General features: G+C 36.8%; 1 protein-coding gene across 1 annotated transcript in view; it reads left to right on the top strand.

The window, feature by feature from the left end:
• The first annotated feature begins 514 nt into the window (after window positions 1-514).
• The window catches only part of tonsl (tonsoku-like, DNA repair protein), a 28361-nt gene continuing 12095 nt past the window's right edge, over window positions 515-16780 (top strand). The window contains exons 1-18 of the mRNA XM_056256061.1: window positions 515-769; window positions 1327-1422; window positions 1618-1760; window positions 1997-2180; window positions 2357-2486; window positions 4212-4383; window positions 4522-4636; window positions 4801-4946; window positions 6809-6961; window positions 7132-7257; window positions 8667-8862; window positions 9655-9710; window positions 9798-9887; window positions 10020-10092; window positions 10176-10339; window positions 10996-11119; window positions 12574-12803; window positions 15428-15893. Coding sequence (XP_056112036.1) covers window positions 730-769; window positions 1327-1422; window positions 1618-1760; window positions 1997-2180; window positions 2357-2486; window positions 4212-4383; window positions 4522-4636; window positions 4801-4946; window positions 6809-6961; window positions 7132-7257; window positions 8667-8862; window positions 9655-9710; window positions 9798-9887; window positions 10020-10092; window positions 10176-10339; window positions 10996-11119; window positions 12574-12803; window positions 15428-15893 — 2704 coding nt within the window. The 5' untranslated portion in view covers window positions 515-729. The remainder of the gene's footprint in view (window positions 770-1326; window positions 1423-1617; window positions 1761-1996; window positions 2181-2356; window positions 2487-4211; window positions 4384-4521; window positions 4637-4800; window positions 4947-6808; window positions 6962-7131; window positions 7258-8666; window positions 8863-9654; window positions 9711-9797; window positions 9888-10019; window positions 10093-10175; window positions 10340-10995; window positions 11120-12573; window positions 12804-15427; window positions 15894-16780) is intronic.

The raw sequence follows: 16780 nt of genomic DNA on the forward strand, positions 1-16780 counted from the left end.
CCCTCCGGACATCACCTTTGAACACTATTGTACTTGTAACGTTAGGCCTAGAACTGGTATAATTTCGCAAGCCCTGTGTAATTTTATTTGTAATTTAAATACGTTTAATATAAATAATGTTTCCCCCAAATTTAACCCCAAAACTATAAGCTTAAAAAACATGATTTTATAATCATAAAAACACTTTTAAGAAGAAGGAAAATGAAATACATGAGTATCGACACTTTAGTCCCATCAATTGATAAACCTGTTACTCTCAAATAAACTTGGTTTAAGTATTTCATAATATTCAATAAATATTGTTGAAACTACTTGTAATCAAAATAAAAGGAAAGAACAGATTTCTTACCTTATACGAGTAATTCATCGCCATAAATGGCTTTTTAATAAACATTTAACTGAAAAAAAAAGAATGACAATGTCCTTATCAAGATGGCCTCTCGGTATGGACATTTTCAGAAAGAGAATTGTGGGAGACTCCTGACGTCACTTGCAGTAGCCAATCAGCGTCTCTCAATGTTTCCTTACCGTGAACTTTGGCGCGCCGCTTTGAAAGAATCAACACATTAATGAAAATAGACGATCATAAGTATTGATCTGCTTTATACCCGATTTAAAGCAATCAATGAGGACGTGGTTTATAGTATTACAGCTGTTCGCGCGCGGGTAGTGTTGGTTATTCATTAGATGCGCGTAAGTTTGTAGTAATCCGCTGTGAGGTCCTGGTAAATGGACAGGATGACGTCTAACCTTACAAAAGAAATCAAGCGTAAGTTATTACCTTTAAAATCATCAATAATATATTTTCTGTCCATTGTTTTAAGATCTGTGATTTATTGTCATATGTAAGAATAAAAATTTGTAAATTTGTATTTTAATGTAAACCACACCATCCACGTATTTATTAGTTTGCTTTTTTGTTTGTTTACATATGTAGCCTACATGTCAGTTAGAAATGTGTAACGTTATGTATATATACAATTTATACATATATTTCTTTAATGTAATGACTTATATTTTATATATTTGTGTGTGTGTGTTTGTGCGTGCATGTATATAAATTTACTATAATATATAGTTATTTATTATGTATTTGTTTATTTGAATAATTACGGTTTAGTATGTTAGTTTAATATATGATATATAATACAAGATGCATATATACACACACACACACACATGTATATTTAGTTATTTATTTAAACTTATGAATTAAACTTAAATTATGATCTAGTATAGACTGTTATTACACATACACAGTACACACATGCCTATAATACAGAATGCTTATAATAAACTATCATTATTCATTTCATGTGTTTGCAGTACTACAGAAGGCCAAGAGTAAAGCCCAGAGCAGCAATAACCTGAAAGAGGAAGCCAGTCTGTGCAATCAGCTGGGGGAAGTTTACGCTAAAACAGGTAAAACAGACAATGAAGAAAATTATGAATTATGAAAATTATAATAAAAGTGGCTTAGTCTGGACTCAAAGCTGTATGGTTTGAACCATAGAAGGTTGAGCTGTCATCATCATGATTATGATGACCATTATTTCGACAGATGTTCGTTGAATGAATGTATTATGTGATGATCAGTCTGGCACATGTTTCTTCTAGGTGACTATCGAGCTGCTATTGAGGAGCATCGGCAGGAATTGGCGCTGTCTGAGATTTTGCATGATGTGATTGGATCTGCTGTAGCCAATAGGAAGATTGGAGAGTGCTATGCAGAACTGGGGAACATTGAAGCTGCTCTGAAGGTTTGCAAATACATACTAGCTAGAAGGGAAGTCAGTGCATTAAGTGCAGTCACTCACACATCTCTCTCTCTCTCTCTCTCTCTCTCTCTCTCTCTCTCTCTCTCTCTCTCTCTCTCTCTCTCTCTCTCTCTCTCTCTCTCTCTCTCTCTCTCTCTCTCTCACACTCTCTCACACTCTCTCTCTCTCTCTCTCTCTCTCTCTCTCTCTCTCTCTCTCTCTCTCTCTCTCTCTCACAGCACCAGAGGCTTCATCTGAATCTGGCTCGATCTGTGCATGATGCAGCAGAGGAGCAGAGGGCACTGGCCACTATTGGAAGAACATACCTCTTCCTCTTTGACTCGGACCATTCACGGGACAGCTTGAAGCATGCTGAAGATGCGTTCATGAAGAGTTTGGCCATTGTAGATGAGCGCCTAGAAGGTTAAATCATGATTTTATACATTTAAAATGACATGGTTAACCTGCTCAGAATGACATACTACTAGAAATGTGATAATCTGTGTAGATAGTTTCCTAAAAAAGAAAACATTGCATGTATACTGTATAACCTGTTGTTTTTGTCCATGCGTTTGATGTTTTTGTCTGTGTTTCTGCAGGTACAGTGTCGTCGCGAGAGCTCAGTGAGATGAAGGCCCGTCTCCTGCTGAATCTGGGATGTGTGTATGATGGCATGAAGGAACCGCAACGCTGCAGTGACCTCATACGACAGAGCATCTACATCGCAGAGTAAGAAAACTTTTGTCTATAAACGAATTAAAAGGTTTGGAAATATTAAAGTTAATATTTTTTTATGTTTTTGAAAGAAGTCTCTTATGATCAGTAAAGCTGCATTTATTTTAAAAAACAGTAAAAAAAAAAAAAAAGTAGGATTGTGAAATATTATTACAATTTAAAATAACTGTTTTCTATTTGAGTATATTAAAATGTAATTTATTCCTGTGATGCAAAGCTGAATTTTCAGCATCATTACTCCAGTCTTCAGTGTCACATGATCCTTCAGAAATCATTCTAATATGCTGATTTGCTGCTCAAGAAACATTTATTATTATTATTATCAATGCTTTGTGGTTTTTTTATGGAAACCGTGATACACAAAATACTTTTATTCAGCAAGAACACTAAATTGATCAAAAGTAAAGACATTTATAATGTTACAAAATTTCAAATAAATGTTGTTCATTTTATTTCAGAAGCTTTACCAATTCTCTCTTTTTACTAAGCAACAACAGATTTAGTTTTAGATTATTTTTTTTGTGAAGATAAATGCTTTTTTTGTTGTTGCTACAATTTAACCGGTTTCTTCCCATGAAAAAGCCATGGTAGCTGGCATGGCGTTAAATTATAAACCAACAAACAAACTAAGTAACAAGTTGTATGATGAAATGTTGTGTTTGTCAAATCACTGAATCTCAAAATAATTTAAATTTAGCGTTTATAAAAAATAAAAATAAAAAGTTATTTTAAAGGGAAAATCAAGCTTTTAATGTTGTTTATATGTCTATGTGGTGTTTTTTAATATGCTTTAAGACAAACCATGTGCAAATTCATAAAGCACCATTGCTGAGTATTTTCTCTTTAAAACTGCAAAGACAGTCTCAAAAACGCAGTTTGAAATCATCAGTGTTTCTGACGTCACAAACTACCTTGTAACCAATCACGTCAACGTGCCGGCGGGCTTTAGCATATCATTAACCGCGATCTAGCAGGGGAGTCTAGAGAGATGTTATCCCAGGTTATAGGATATTTTTCTGTTGATATGAAAAATCGGGTAGATTTAGCAATGATGTATATTACGATGTTTTGGTGAACTATATGCCTTTCTCCACTGATGTTCTGAGTTGTTCAAAGCGTTTCTAAGGATACTCATTTTTAGAAGGCAGTGAAACTCTGAGATGGCGTACGGGAACATGGTTTGTGTAACATTAGCAAAACATTATTAGCTGTTTGATAACGTAGTCAAGCAAAAGGCTAATCATATTAATTACCGTTGTGTCCGACGTTGTATAAAGAGCGAGACCATTGTGCAGCGAGTGTACCTCTGAGCTGGAGTGAGTGAGTGAGTGGAGGCGGGGCTAATTAGCATATTCATAGATATGCGTATACTAAATGAAGCACGGGTGTAGAGTTAAATTCAAGCTATTTAAAGGCATGAGGAAGAATTTTTTTTCACAGTAAAAAACGTTTAAATATGTCATTTTGGTGATCAAAGATGAGTTTAAAATATATAATTACTGACTACCGGGTGACTTATAATGTTGCATGTAAATATTTAAAGGGAAACCTTGTTTTTTAGGCTAAGAATGTTATAAAACTTTTTATTATTATTTTTTTTCAAATGAATACAATACTGAGTTTCACCACTTAACAAAATATTGTAGTTGAGAGAGAGAACTCATTACGTCCGTCTTGGTACAAAACCATTTTGTGGATATCTGACGTCTTTTCTTCTAGGAAAAACAACCTCCTAGAGGATCTGTATCGTGCCAACTTCAACCTGGGCAGCATTCACTTCCGAAACGGGCAGCACTCGCGCGCCATGCGCTGTTTTGAGCAGTCTAAAGAATGTGCCCGCAAAATGAAGGACAAGTTCTGTGAGAGCGAGTGCTTCCACAGTATCGGCAAGGTGATGATCCCATACTAATCCCATTGGATAATCTCCAAACAGCAATGTGATCAACATGTACCTGCATGGTTTGTTATTTCCTGTCCCTTCTAATGATTTTTGACAGGTATATTTATTTTTTGCTGTGCACCTTTTCAGATATTGCTTCATCTTGGTGACTTTGCGGCGGCGCGGCGTTCTCTAAAGAAAGCGTTCTGTCTGGGCTCCCAGCAGCCTTCTGAACGTGAGGCCGTCAAGAAAGATTTCAAACATGGTGAGATTAAGCCAGATCAAGAGATCTAACAGCGGTTTGTCTCTTAAAGCTGCACAGCTTATGGCTGAATGCTGATTTTTCAGTTAGACGATGCTAAGTTAAAGCTCTGTGGCTTCTCATGACAGTATTAGCATAGCGTTTGACTGAATATGTGTCTGATGCAGCGATCCGGGGCTGTCAGCTGGAGCAGACGGCAGCAGAAGTGACGGATAAGTTTTCCCATGAGGCCATGGATCTGTCAGAGCAGTTGGGAGATCTTTACTGTAAAGTGGGCTGCTATAACAAAGCTCTGGAAGCTTATCAAACACAAGTAAGAATATGTACAATACACCCAAAAACAATTAAAGTGCCCCCTTTATGCTATTTTATAGGCTCCAAATTTAGTTTTGAAGGTCTCCTACAATATTTACATGCATCCACGGTCAAAAATATACATTGCAGCATCACCGCTTTTCTCACAGTGTCTGAAACGGTTCGATCAAAGGATCCTCACCTCTCCGAGAGCTACTCTGCTCTGATTGGTCAGAATTCCCAGTCTGTTGTGATTGGTCTACCGCTTACAGCGCGTGTTGAAAACAAAACGGCCATATATATCCGAATTCCAGCTCCGGATCTTCCTCAGCACTTGTTGTTACGCAGTGATATGAACAGTAATGATGGTGTCGGTTTTACTGTATCAATTCCAGCGTGAGTCCTCATTCTTTAGAAGTGCATGTAAAGTCGACAACACAAACCAAACTCTTCCAGGCCTCAGCTACAACTATACATACAGTCGGCAACTAGTCATAGTTGGGGGGCGTGGTCGGCGTGGGGGAAAACACCGCGAACGTTGTGTGTATTTGAATGACAAAAATGTCTTATTGCAAGGCATTGACGCCTGCCGACCGATATGATTGCCCTTATTAATTAAAAACTGGGTCAATGACCTCAACCAAATGGCCGGAGGTGTCGTTTCCAGATACATTCTGTTATCTATCTGGTTGAATCTCCAGGTAAGACATCGCGGTAGCTAACTTATCGGTAACATTAGCCTATAACTCAATCATATGTTGCACACTATAACTCCATAAAACCTTGTCACTTACCAATTGTACGTATGCTTCACTCCAAACTATAATGCGTTTGTAAAACGTGATCAGTCAGTAGTATGAAGTTGCAGAGGGACTGAGCTGACAGGTTCGGCTACAGCGATTGGCCTATCAAGCCAATCTTCAGCTGATAACGCTAATATGAATGAGACATCCCTTATGAAAAACAACCATTGGAATCTTGTAGTATTTTAGGATAAAATATTATAGTAATCCTATAGGAATACTATAGTATTTTGGGACAAACTATAGAAGTACTAGTATTACAGAACATCACAGAATAATACAAATCTTATAGGAATTATTAAGTATTATAATACAAATCTTATAGGATTACTAAAGTTATTTTTCGTAAAGGAAGTAGACAAATCTGTTTTTTTTTGTGAGTTTAACACCCACTACTATATCACACAGGGATCTACTCAGACAATAATCTCAAAAATTACAAACACCTTTTTTACCAACGTGTTTGTTGTTTGTAGAACTTCAATTTATAATTTTTGTTTATATTGGCAGTACAGAAAACGACACAACAACTCTTCTGCATGATTGTCGCGTGTATTTCAATGAGCGCCAAGGCAATGTTTTCCCCCACGGGGTAAATTCACATCACGTGACGGGGCGTTCCCGGGGGCGTTCCCAGACCAACCGTCTGTATCTATAGTGTTTGTGGGCGGGTCAGAGTAAATGTTGTTCAGGGGGAGCCAATGAAGACCATAGGCTGGCATTATGCAAATGTGTTACAAATCTACGTAGGTTTTGTGCAGGGAGCGAGACTGGATTTACGCACGACTCGTTTCAGGCGGTTTAGAATCGCTTCTTTATTTTGGGAGACAATTACTCCATTTATCGTGCACTTTGATCTTTAAAACTTTGCCAACACTTTACATTCACAAACTGCTATATTACACACTGCATGAAAGGGAATATCCGAAAAGGCTTAATAGGGGCACTCTAATATAGCAGTTTCTTTATAGTTGAAATGAAATGTTTTATTTGCTTTTACAGTAATTGAATGTATTTATGAATTTTCAGTATATGACTATAACCTGTATTTAAAGTTCTTCATGTGTTTGTGTATTAGCTGGCGTGTGCAGAGACTTTAGGGAAGCCTGATCGTGAGTTAGCCGTCATTTACGTGTCGCTGGCGGCCACATACACAGATTTGCGACTGCACCACAAGGCCGTGGAACATTACAGACAAGAGTTAAAGCTGAGGCAGGGCAACCCTAAAGAGGTAACATCCCCACAGATGAGGAACTCCTCACAAACTGCTAAGTTGCCTACTAATTAACTACCAGACACTTAGAGTTTCGTGAAAAATCTGTTTTGTACGTCATCCTGAGAGTGACTTTGCACAAACATCCTCACTTTTCAATATGTTTATCTTGTTATTGTGTTTTTCAGGAGTGTGAGACATGGTTAAATATAACTAGTTGTCAGGAGGAGATCGGACAGCCAATGGAGAGCATTGATCAAAGTTTTAGTGCTGCTCTGAGCTGTGCTGAGAGATCAGGACTAAACAAACTACAGGTTTGTTCAAATAACTTGTTCACACACTGGTTTCATGAGCAGGAGACGCACTGTTTTCATGATTTCATGAAGAGGTGTACTTTCTGAAAATGTTTAGTTTGTCAGTGGTCCTGGCTAATAGCTAATACAAAATATTAAGAAGCACAACTGTTTCCAACATTGATAACTATCAAATCAGCACATTCCACATTTCTGAAGGATCATGTGACACTGAAGACTGGAGTAACGGTGCTGTAAATTCAGCTTTGCATCACAGGAATAAATTATAATTTAAAGTATATTAAAATAGAAAACCATTATTTTAAATTGTAATAGTATTTTTCTATATTTTTTTTTATCAAATACATGCAGGCTTGATGAGCATAAGACTCTTCTTTCAAAAACATTAAAAATAGTAATTTATGTTTGTTTACTTTTACATTTTTATTTATTTTTGCTACTACTTTACAATAGGGTCCTATTAGTTTATGCTAGTTAATGCATTAACTAACACTAAGCAATACATTTGCTACAGTATTTATTAATCTTTGTTAACAATAATAAAAATACAACTGTTCATTGTTAGTTAATGTTAGCTCAGGTCTGTTAAACAACTTTTGATTTTAATTACGTATTTGTAAATGTTAAAATGTAACTAAATAAATGCATTAGAAATAATTGTATTGTTAATAACTAATGGAACTTTATTGTAAAGTGTTAAAAGTGTTTTTTAAGTGCATTTATTTAAATATATACATTCATTTATTATAATTTATTTAAAAATACAATTAAAAAAACATTTATTCTTTAACTCTTTGATTCTGTTCTGTAAACCTATTAAAAATATTTTTGTTCACAAATTAATAAATAAATAAATAAGTGTTTGAGTAAAAAGAAAGTAACAAACACTGCTTTTGATTACTAGATTTGGTTATGTGATTGTGATTTTTAAAAATCGTATTGATAGTATCTCCATGGCATGGTTGACTGTTGGCGGTACCCGTGGCGGCAAAAAACACATTCTGGTTGAGTATCGTCTATGTGCCCTGGGAATCACATTCTCTCAAATAAAGACCAGATAAAGCTAATTTTACATATCATATGCACTGGAATCTGGCATTAATATGAAATAGTGAGTTGGATATAGTGCACCAAAGTTTGAAATGTAGGATTAAATGCTTTACGATGTAGGATATTCTTTTGTACGTGTCCAGTGACTGCAGACAATTGCATTCATAAATCCGAGATGAACAGATTACTCTGGACTGCTGAGCCAAAGTTGGAGGTTCGAACCCCAGAAGGGTCGGTTCATGAATTCTAACCATAGTGCCCTTGAGGAAGACACTTAACTCCGTTACTGAACCTTTCATCAAATATGAAATGTCACTTTGGATAAGAGAGATGTAATTCCATCTGTGATGTGATTCCAGAGGCGTGTTTTGAGAGCGTGGGTTCAGGCCCAGCGGCGCTGCGGTTCCTCGCAGTGTGACGACACAGAGGGCCGGCTGATGGAGCTGTGTGAGCGGGACGGCCTGAGACTGGAAGATAGTGAAGAGGAGGATGAAGACGACGAGGTGGAGAATAGTGAACCACTGGAGGACAGTGACATTCAATACTCTGACTCCGGTAATACACGCATAACACACAGAGGTTTATAGAATCTAATACCTACCAACAATGAATTTTATGAGGTTTATTGCAATGCAGATAAGATACATAGAGTACTGTAGAGGTATCAGTCTTAATGAAGTATTTTATATACTATTATAGTATTTATTAATATTTTGAGTTGGCTTTGATTTTTATACAGTATAATAATTTTTAATTTTAATTTGACTCATTTTGATGGGTGTTTTTGTCATTTTCATTAGCTTTTTAATATTTCTATTTAGCTTTATTTTATTTATTTGAGTTTTAGTAATTTTAGTACTTGACATTTTATTGAAGTTTGTGGCCAAGGCAACATTTCTGATTTTCGTTGATGTTTTTTAAGTCTAATTTTTATATTTTATTTTATTTCAGCTTTTCTTTTATTAGCAAAATCAATTTTTAATAGTTTGTTTTGTTAACAATAACAACACTGAGTGCTACCATAGTACAGTGATGGCATCAGATGGTAATACCATTTTGATATGTTAACTTTCTATGCATATACAGTTACTTGATTTTACATATATCACAGGCAAGACCATTGAAGTACCTTGGCATAAATATCATGATATGTGCCATATTATATATCAATGTACCATGGTATCACATTATTGGACCCAATATTTACTTTGTAATTCTTACTATGTTTTATGTTCAATTAACAAAATGTGCAATGTGTTTTTTTTTTTTGTTTTTTTTTTAAATGATGCAAAATATAAATCAGGATGTTCATTTATATCTGAGTGAGTGAATAATCTGTTTGTGCAGATGATGATCTGGAGGGTTATGATAAGATGGTCACGGGCAGGAGGAAGACGCAGAGGGTGAGATCTGACAGACTGTGGTTTATGGTGTGCTTCATCCTCGTGTGTTTTATTGTTTGTTCATCTTGTTCTGTGTTGCTTGTGCAGTGGAACCGAAGGAATGAGAAGGGCGAGACGGTTCTCCACAGGGCCTGTATAGAGGGAAACGTAAAGCAGGTTCAGTGTTTGATTGATCAGGTGGGTTTGGCTTTTTGCAGTGTTGGTACTTCACTTTTTAAGAGTGAAATGGCTTTGACCTTCTTGAGGAAGTATTTGATGATGGATAAAATGGACCATTCTCTGTTATGTTTGTTTGTTGTTCTCTGACAGGGTCACCCTGTTAACTTGAGGGATTACTGCGGGTGGACTCCTCTGCATGAAGCCTGTAACTACGGTCATCAAGGTACTGTATTCTGCAGGTTTACATTCATAATAGTTATATAGCTCATCAGAGAGACTGAAATCTAAAAAAAAAAATTTTTTCAGAGATTGTAGCTTTGCTGCTGGACCGTGGAGCAAATATAAATGACCCCGGGGGTCGAGACTGTGATGGTGTCACACCCCTGCATGACACGCTGAACTGCGGCCACTTCCATGTAGCACGACTGCTGGTGCAGAAAGGGGCGTCAGTCACTGTTCGCAATGGCAAGGTCAGGAAAACACGAATGGACCTTTCTGAATGTTGACTATTAACAAATAGACACAAATGTGAAACATTTCAAATTGCAAGCATTTATATAAATATGGTAAATATATTATATATACTTTCTTGTTTAGCTTTTTAAAAACTTTTATTTAGAAAAGATGCATTAAATTGGTCAAAAGTAACAATAAAGATTACAAAAGATTTCTATTTCAAATAAGTGCTGTTCTTTTAAACTTTCTCTTTATCAAAGAATCCTGATTTTTTTTATTATGGTTTCCACAGAAATATTAAGCAGCACAACTGTTTTCATCATTGATAATAATAAGAAATGTTTCTTGAGCAGAAAATCTGCATTTTAGAATGATTTCTGAAGGATCATGTGACACTGAAGACTGGAGTAATGATGCTGAAAATTCAGTTTTTGCCATCACGGGAAGAAATTACATTTTAAAATATATTCAAATAGAAAACTGTTATTTAAATGTGTCATAGAATTACTGTTTTTACTGTATATGATCAATTAAATGCTTTTTGAGCATATATAAGGCTACTTACACTAGTATTTTCATCCTCCTTTCAGGAACAAAACCGATTGATTCATCATCTGTCTTTGCTGATTCTGTCCACATTTGTCTTATGTACATATTTATTTATGTATAGGGACTTACTCCTCTGGACACTCTCCGTCAGTGGTTTAAGACTTACAGCCGACAGCTGGACCAAGAGACAAAGCAGGATTGTTTGGAGACTGAGAAACTCATCAAGAGAGCACTGTCAGGAGACGGTGAGGAGATCAAAGATACTCATGTATTATGCAACCTAGGTTTTTTTTTTGAATGGCTTACCGATGATTTATAGCTGATTCTATGCATAATGTGTTTTAAAGGGGTCATGACATGAGAAATCATATTTGCCTTGATCTTTGTAGCATTAAAACATCTTGCTGGTTTCATAGCTCAAAATGTCCTCATTATAAACATAGTAATTGATTAATCGAAATGAAACCGCATGCGATTTGGCAAAGGCTGCGATTATTTTATGCGCAGCTTTTTCAAATGCACGTTATAAGTAACTCAAACTCCCAGTGCTTTCAAATGGAGAAGCATTTACAACGGATCACAGAGCTGTACGTTACTGACAAGCTGCACATAAAGATAATCGCAGCCTTTGCCAAATCGCGTGCGGTTTCATTTCGATTAATCAATTATTTTGTTTATAATGAGGACATTTTGAGCAATGAAACCCTAAAACAAAGCATTTATTTAATCAAGCTCCAAAAACGGCCTGTTTTGATATTGCGGGATCTGTGACGTCACATAGTTAAACACATGTGACTGCCTCCAGAGCAAGACATCAACTAATAGTTATACATCACCGCACCATAGGCCCGCTTAACGGCTGACATTTGCCTACTCTGGATGTGAGCGTTGAGTCGAAAGCAAATAGAACCCATTATAATCAGTGACGCTTTCTACACTTTGTGTCTACACTTACAACAGTTGCTGTTGTTTCTGGCGTACTCTACACACGTGAGTCTGCCGAGAACAGGACAAATGGAAGAGTGAAAGAACGTTTGCTTTGACTCGTCCAGTTTAAACACCTCATTTGCGTCTCTAGAGACTTCAGAAGGGTCCCAGCATCGGACACAAGTGGTTTATTTTAATGGCGTCCCGGATCATGCCGGAGGATTAAATGTTTGCTCTGAGCATTTTGTTTAGTCAGGGAGGCAGAGTGTAATAAAGAGAGTTCCCAAAGAAACATTTGTTGACAACTGTATTGGATCTGAATGCAGCTGCGTTACAAACTGTAAGTAAATGATTTCATAATGCTTTGTCTGTTAATTCTGGTTTTATATGAATAATGTTTATGTCCCTAAAAACTGCATCAATTCAGACAGAGGGTCAGAATGAAGGATGAAAATAATCGTTTATATATATATAAAGGAACATTATATATATATATATATATATATGTTTTAATATGTTCCTCAAGGAACATATTAAAATAATGAAATCCATGTCATGACCCGTTTAATAATAACAAATGAGGCATACATGAAATTACTGAAATTAAATAAGCTTTTATTTAAAATTCACTACAGTGCTTGATTTATTGACCTAAATTAGATTGACAGAAAGTTCAAGAGCACTTGATTTAAGGAAGATGAATTGGAAGTGTTGGTACTTCAAAAAGGAAATCGCAGCAGTACTTAAAAATCATTTTCTTATTCTGCTGTAGTCTCAGTTATATCGACGGCTTCACGGCAGCAGAAGGAGCTTCAGGACAGTCAGCTGTTTGATGCAGAGTATTCAGAAGCACTGTTGCAGGAGTCCCCGCCGTCACCCCAGCACATCCTTCCACGTCCCGCTCCGACTGTCCCTACTCCAAAAGACTCGGGTCCCAGACGCAGGGGCACCTCCGGTTCAGCCCGCCGGCCACGAGGGATGGAAGTAGATGTTCTGTATGGGGTAAAGTTGCTTTTCTGAACAGTTTTTCCTAAGGCTGCAAAATATATCAAAATAAAATCGATATCGTGATATGACTTGGGCGCTGGCTGCTATTTAAATCAATATATGCACTACTGATTTTAATGAAGCAAGCCTTTAACACTTAAACACAGTTCAATCATTTCAAAATGGCTCTGCTTATTTACTGTAAATTGTGACCCAAAACCCAAAGGCCGTGACACAACAAGCCGACGTCAAAGAACTAGCGGTGATGAATGCTGACTGTTGTCGCCTTGCGTCGGCTTCATCTGGGCCAAAGAACTGCGCTTGAAAATATTTAAGACTACTGCTGACTGTCAACTAGCATGTGTGTTTTGCGCCTGTGTTCAAGGAAATAACTGTCTATATTAGCTGGTATCAATCGTCTACACTCACCTAAAGGATTATTAGGAACACCTGTTGAATTTCTCATTGATGCAATTATCTAATCAACCAATCACATGGCAGTTGCTTCAATGCATTTAGGGGTGTGGTCCTGGTCAAGACAATCTCCTGAACTCCAAACTGAATGTCAGAATGGGAAAGAAAGGTGATTTAAGCAATTTTGAGCGTGGCATGGTTGTTGGTGCCAGACGGGGCGGTCTGAGTATTTCACAATCTGCTCAGTTTCTGGGATTTTCACGCACAACCATTTCTAGGGTTTACAAAGAATGGTGTGAAAAGGCAAAAACATCCAGTATGCGGCAGTCCTGTGGGCGAAAATGCCTTGTTGATGCTAGAGGTCAGAGGAGAATGGGCCGACTGATTCAAGCTGATAGAAGAGCAACTTTGACTGAAATAACCACTCGTTACAACCGAGGTATGCAGAAAAGCATTTGTGAAGCCACAACACGCACAACCTTGAGGCGGATGGGCTACAACAGCAGAAGACCCCACCGGGTACCACTCATCTCCACTACAAATAGGAAAAGGAGGCTACAATTTGCAAGAGCTCACCAAAATTGGACAGTTGAAGACTGGAAAAATGTTGCCTGGTCTGATGAGTCTCGATTTCTGTTGAGACATTCAGATGGTAGAGTCAGAATTTGGCTTGAACAGAATGAGAACATGGATCCATCATGCCTTGTTACCACTGTGCAGGCTAGTGGTGGTGGTGTAATGGTGTGGGGGATGTTTTCTTGGCACACTTTAGGCCCCTTAGTGCCAATTGGGCATCGTTTAAATGCCACGGCCTACCTGAGCAGTTTCTGACCATGTCCATCCCTTTATGGCCACCATGTACCCATCCTCTGATGGCTACTTCCAGCAGGATAATGCACCATGTCACAAAGCTCGAATCATTTCAAATTGGTTTCTTGAACATGACAATGAGTTCACTGTACTAAAATGGCCCCCAGTCACCAGATCTCAACCCAATAGAGCATCTTCGTGCCCTGGATGTGCATCCCACAAATCTCCATCAACTGCAAGATGCTATCCTATATCAGAATGCTAAAGAATGCTTTCAGCACCTTGTTGAATCAATGCCACGTAGAATTAAGGCAGTTCTGAAGGCGAAAGGGGGTCAAACACAGTATTAGTATGGTGTTCCTAATAATCCTTTAGGTGAGTGCATATTTGTCATTCAAAAGGAGAAACCAAAACACTGCAGACATACAAACCGTAAACCATTACCATTTTCAATATCAATCATTCTGATCACTTTCTTAATTTCAGGCGGCTCATGTTGTTATGAAAATATTTGCATATTGGAATGCTCAGTAAGATGTAAAAGATGTAAAAATAGCCTGCCACCTATCAAAATAAAAGATCGATGGGTTACCGTTTGAAAATGAAAAAATTAAGACATAAATATTGTTATTGTGATTTTATAATAAAAATTAGAGTAATAATCATTTTATTGTAATAAGTGAAATAGTGTTAATTACAATGTATTTATTATTGTTAAATAAAAAATAATAATAATCACAATAATAATTTTATAGTCTATTATATTGGTTAAAGACAGTGGGAATTTGGGTTATGAAAACCCAAGTGTAAAGATATTTTTTAAAACGCATTTTTTCATCACTAGAAAAAACATTGGTGTAGGGTTTACTTTGAAAACTATTTTCACAAATTGCTAGTACATTTCAAAAATAGTTACAAAGAAACGGCAAGCGACATTTTATTTACAACTTCAAAATACATTTTATTGCAGTGAAACTTTACCTAAATCCTAAATTAAACCATTTCTCTGTTTTGAGATCCTAATCATTAGGGATTTGCCCGAAGCCGAATACGATGTTCGGAAAGGAAATGACTCTACGGTGCCCCTAAAGGGACATGGTGATGGGGAAAAAATATGAGATCTCTTTCAGTTATATATATATATATAATAGTTGTGTGATTATATTGTATATAATTTGCGTGAATCAGGGAGCCACTATCAATATGCGGGGTATTGAAATCACTTTTGAATGCGTGCTCGCTTTTTACTTTCACTTTCCTATTCGCGATCACGCGTACTCTGTATAGAGAGGGGTGGTACTGACCACACATTTTACAAGATAAGATATTTGTCAATGATGCTCAAGATCTGGATGACTGACATCAACCTGTCCTTTAACTCATGTTTTTTGGGGTTTTTTTTGGTGTTGCTTTAGAACAAAAGCAGTTCTTCGGGTGATTCTGACTCTGATTGCTCGTTCAGTCCTCTTCGTCCTGTTCGGTCAAGACCGCGTTCCCCAGCGGCCCAATCCTCGCAGGAATTCCCACCCAGTCAGGATCTTCCCTCTGTATACGCCGTCAGAGAGACCGCGTTGCCCCCGCAGTCAGACTCGGGCAGACTGCAGTACCAGAAGGCCATGCAGAACCTGGGCAGTGCCAAATCCCGCCTCCTCACTCAGAGCCTATCAGAGCCGGCCTTTACCAGCACGCCAGCGGTGTCGGCCAATAGCAGATCAGCTTTGGTCCCAGAGGAGCAGTATGTGGCAGATGATTGGCTGGAGGATGACCTGAGTGATGTGCAGCCTAAGAAGAAGCGGAGAGTTTCTGAGCATAACGTCCCACGGGAAACAACTTTCAGAAATCAGAATGATTTCTCAGTCTCTGCTGAAGCTTCTCCTAGAGGTGTGTGATGCTTCTCCATACCGGTGCAATCATATCCAGTCATTAGTTTCATGAGGATTACAATGTACACACAATAATGTATTCAGAATATTAGATTTTAGAGATTAGATTAGATTTTTTATTAATTGAATTGGGGCTTCACTTTTAGTTCTTCTATTCTTGCATCCATTATATACAATGTGAATGAGTTAAATCCTGCATTTAATGTCCAACAACTGATATTTTTATATTTTTTTGCACTCCCTTACATTTATTTAATGGCTTAAGTAATGCAACACTTTAATAAAGTAATGCAAAAGTAACTACAACATTAGTTTCCTAAAAATAGTGATAACACAATAATGTAACATTTCAAGAAACACTTTTAAAAATAATTCCCATACATAATCCCCAACACTAAAGTTTACATATAATAAGTGGCTTCTGAAATACTTGACTCTGATTGGTCAGTTGCTGTTGTCTGCACTCAAATATTTTTGAATGATATATATATATATATATATAGTGTTATTTGATGTAATACACTAATATAATTAATAGATGGATATTAATGACACTAAACTTTTTTTTTTTTTTTTTTTGCCCGTTGTCAAATCTCTCACTATTTAGCAGTTTCTTTCTTATCACATTTTCAGATCAGTATTTTTGAGGTCCTGATCAACATATCGACATTTATTCTGTAATAATGGGCAGCTTAATATATGTTATAATATAATATATTTGTATGTTTTTAATAATTTAATATTAACATAATATATATAAAAATATACAGATATTAATAATGCTAAAATATATTTGGTTCCCTTTTGTTAATTAGTTTTTTGTCTCTCACTCTTCTGCAGTTTATTTCTTTTCATCACAATTGAATTGTATTGATTCATTTTGGG

This window comes from Rhinichthys klamathensis, unplaced genomic scaffold, assembly GCF_029890125.1.
Source record: "Rhinichthys klamathensis goyatoka isolate OS25496 unplaced genomic scaffold, OSU_Roscu_1.1 h1tg000123l_1, whole genome shotgun sequence".
In the NCBI taxonomy this organism is placed as follows: domain Eukaryota; kingdom Metazoa; phylum Chordata; class Actinopteri; order Cypriniformes; family Leuciscidae; genus Rhinichthys; species Rhinichthys klamathensis.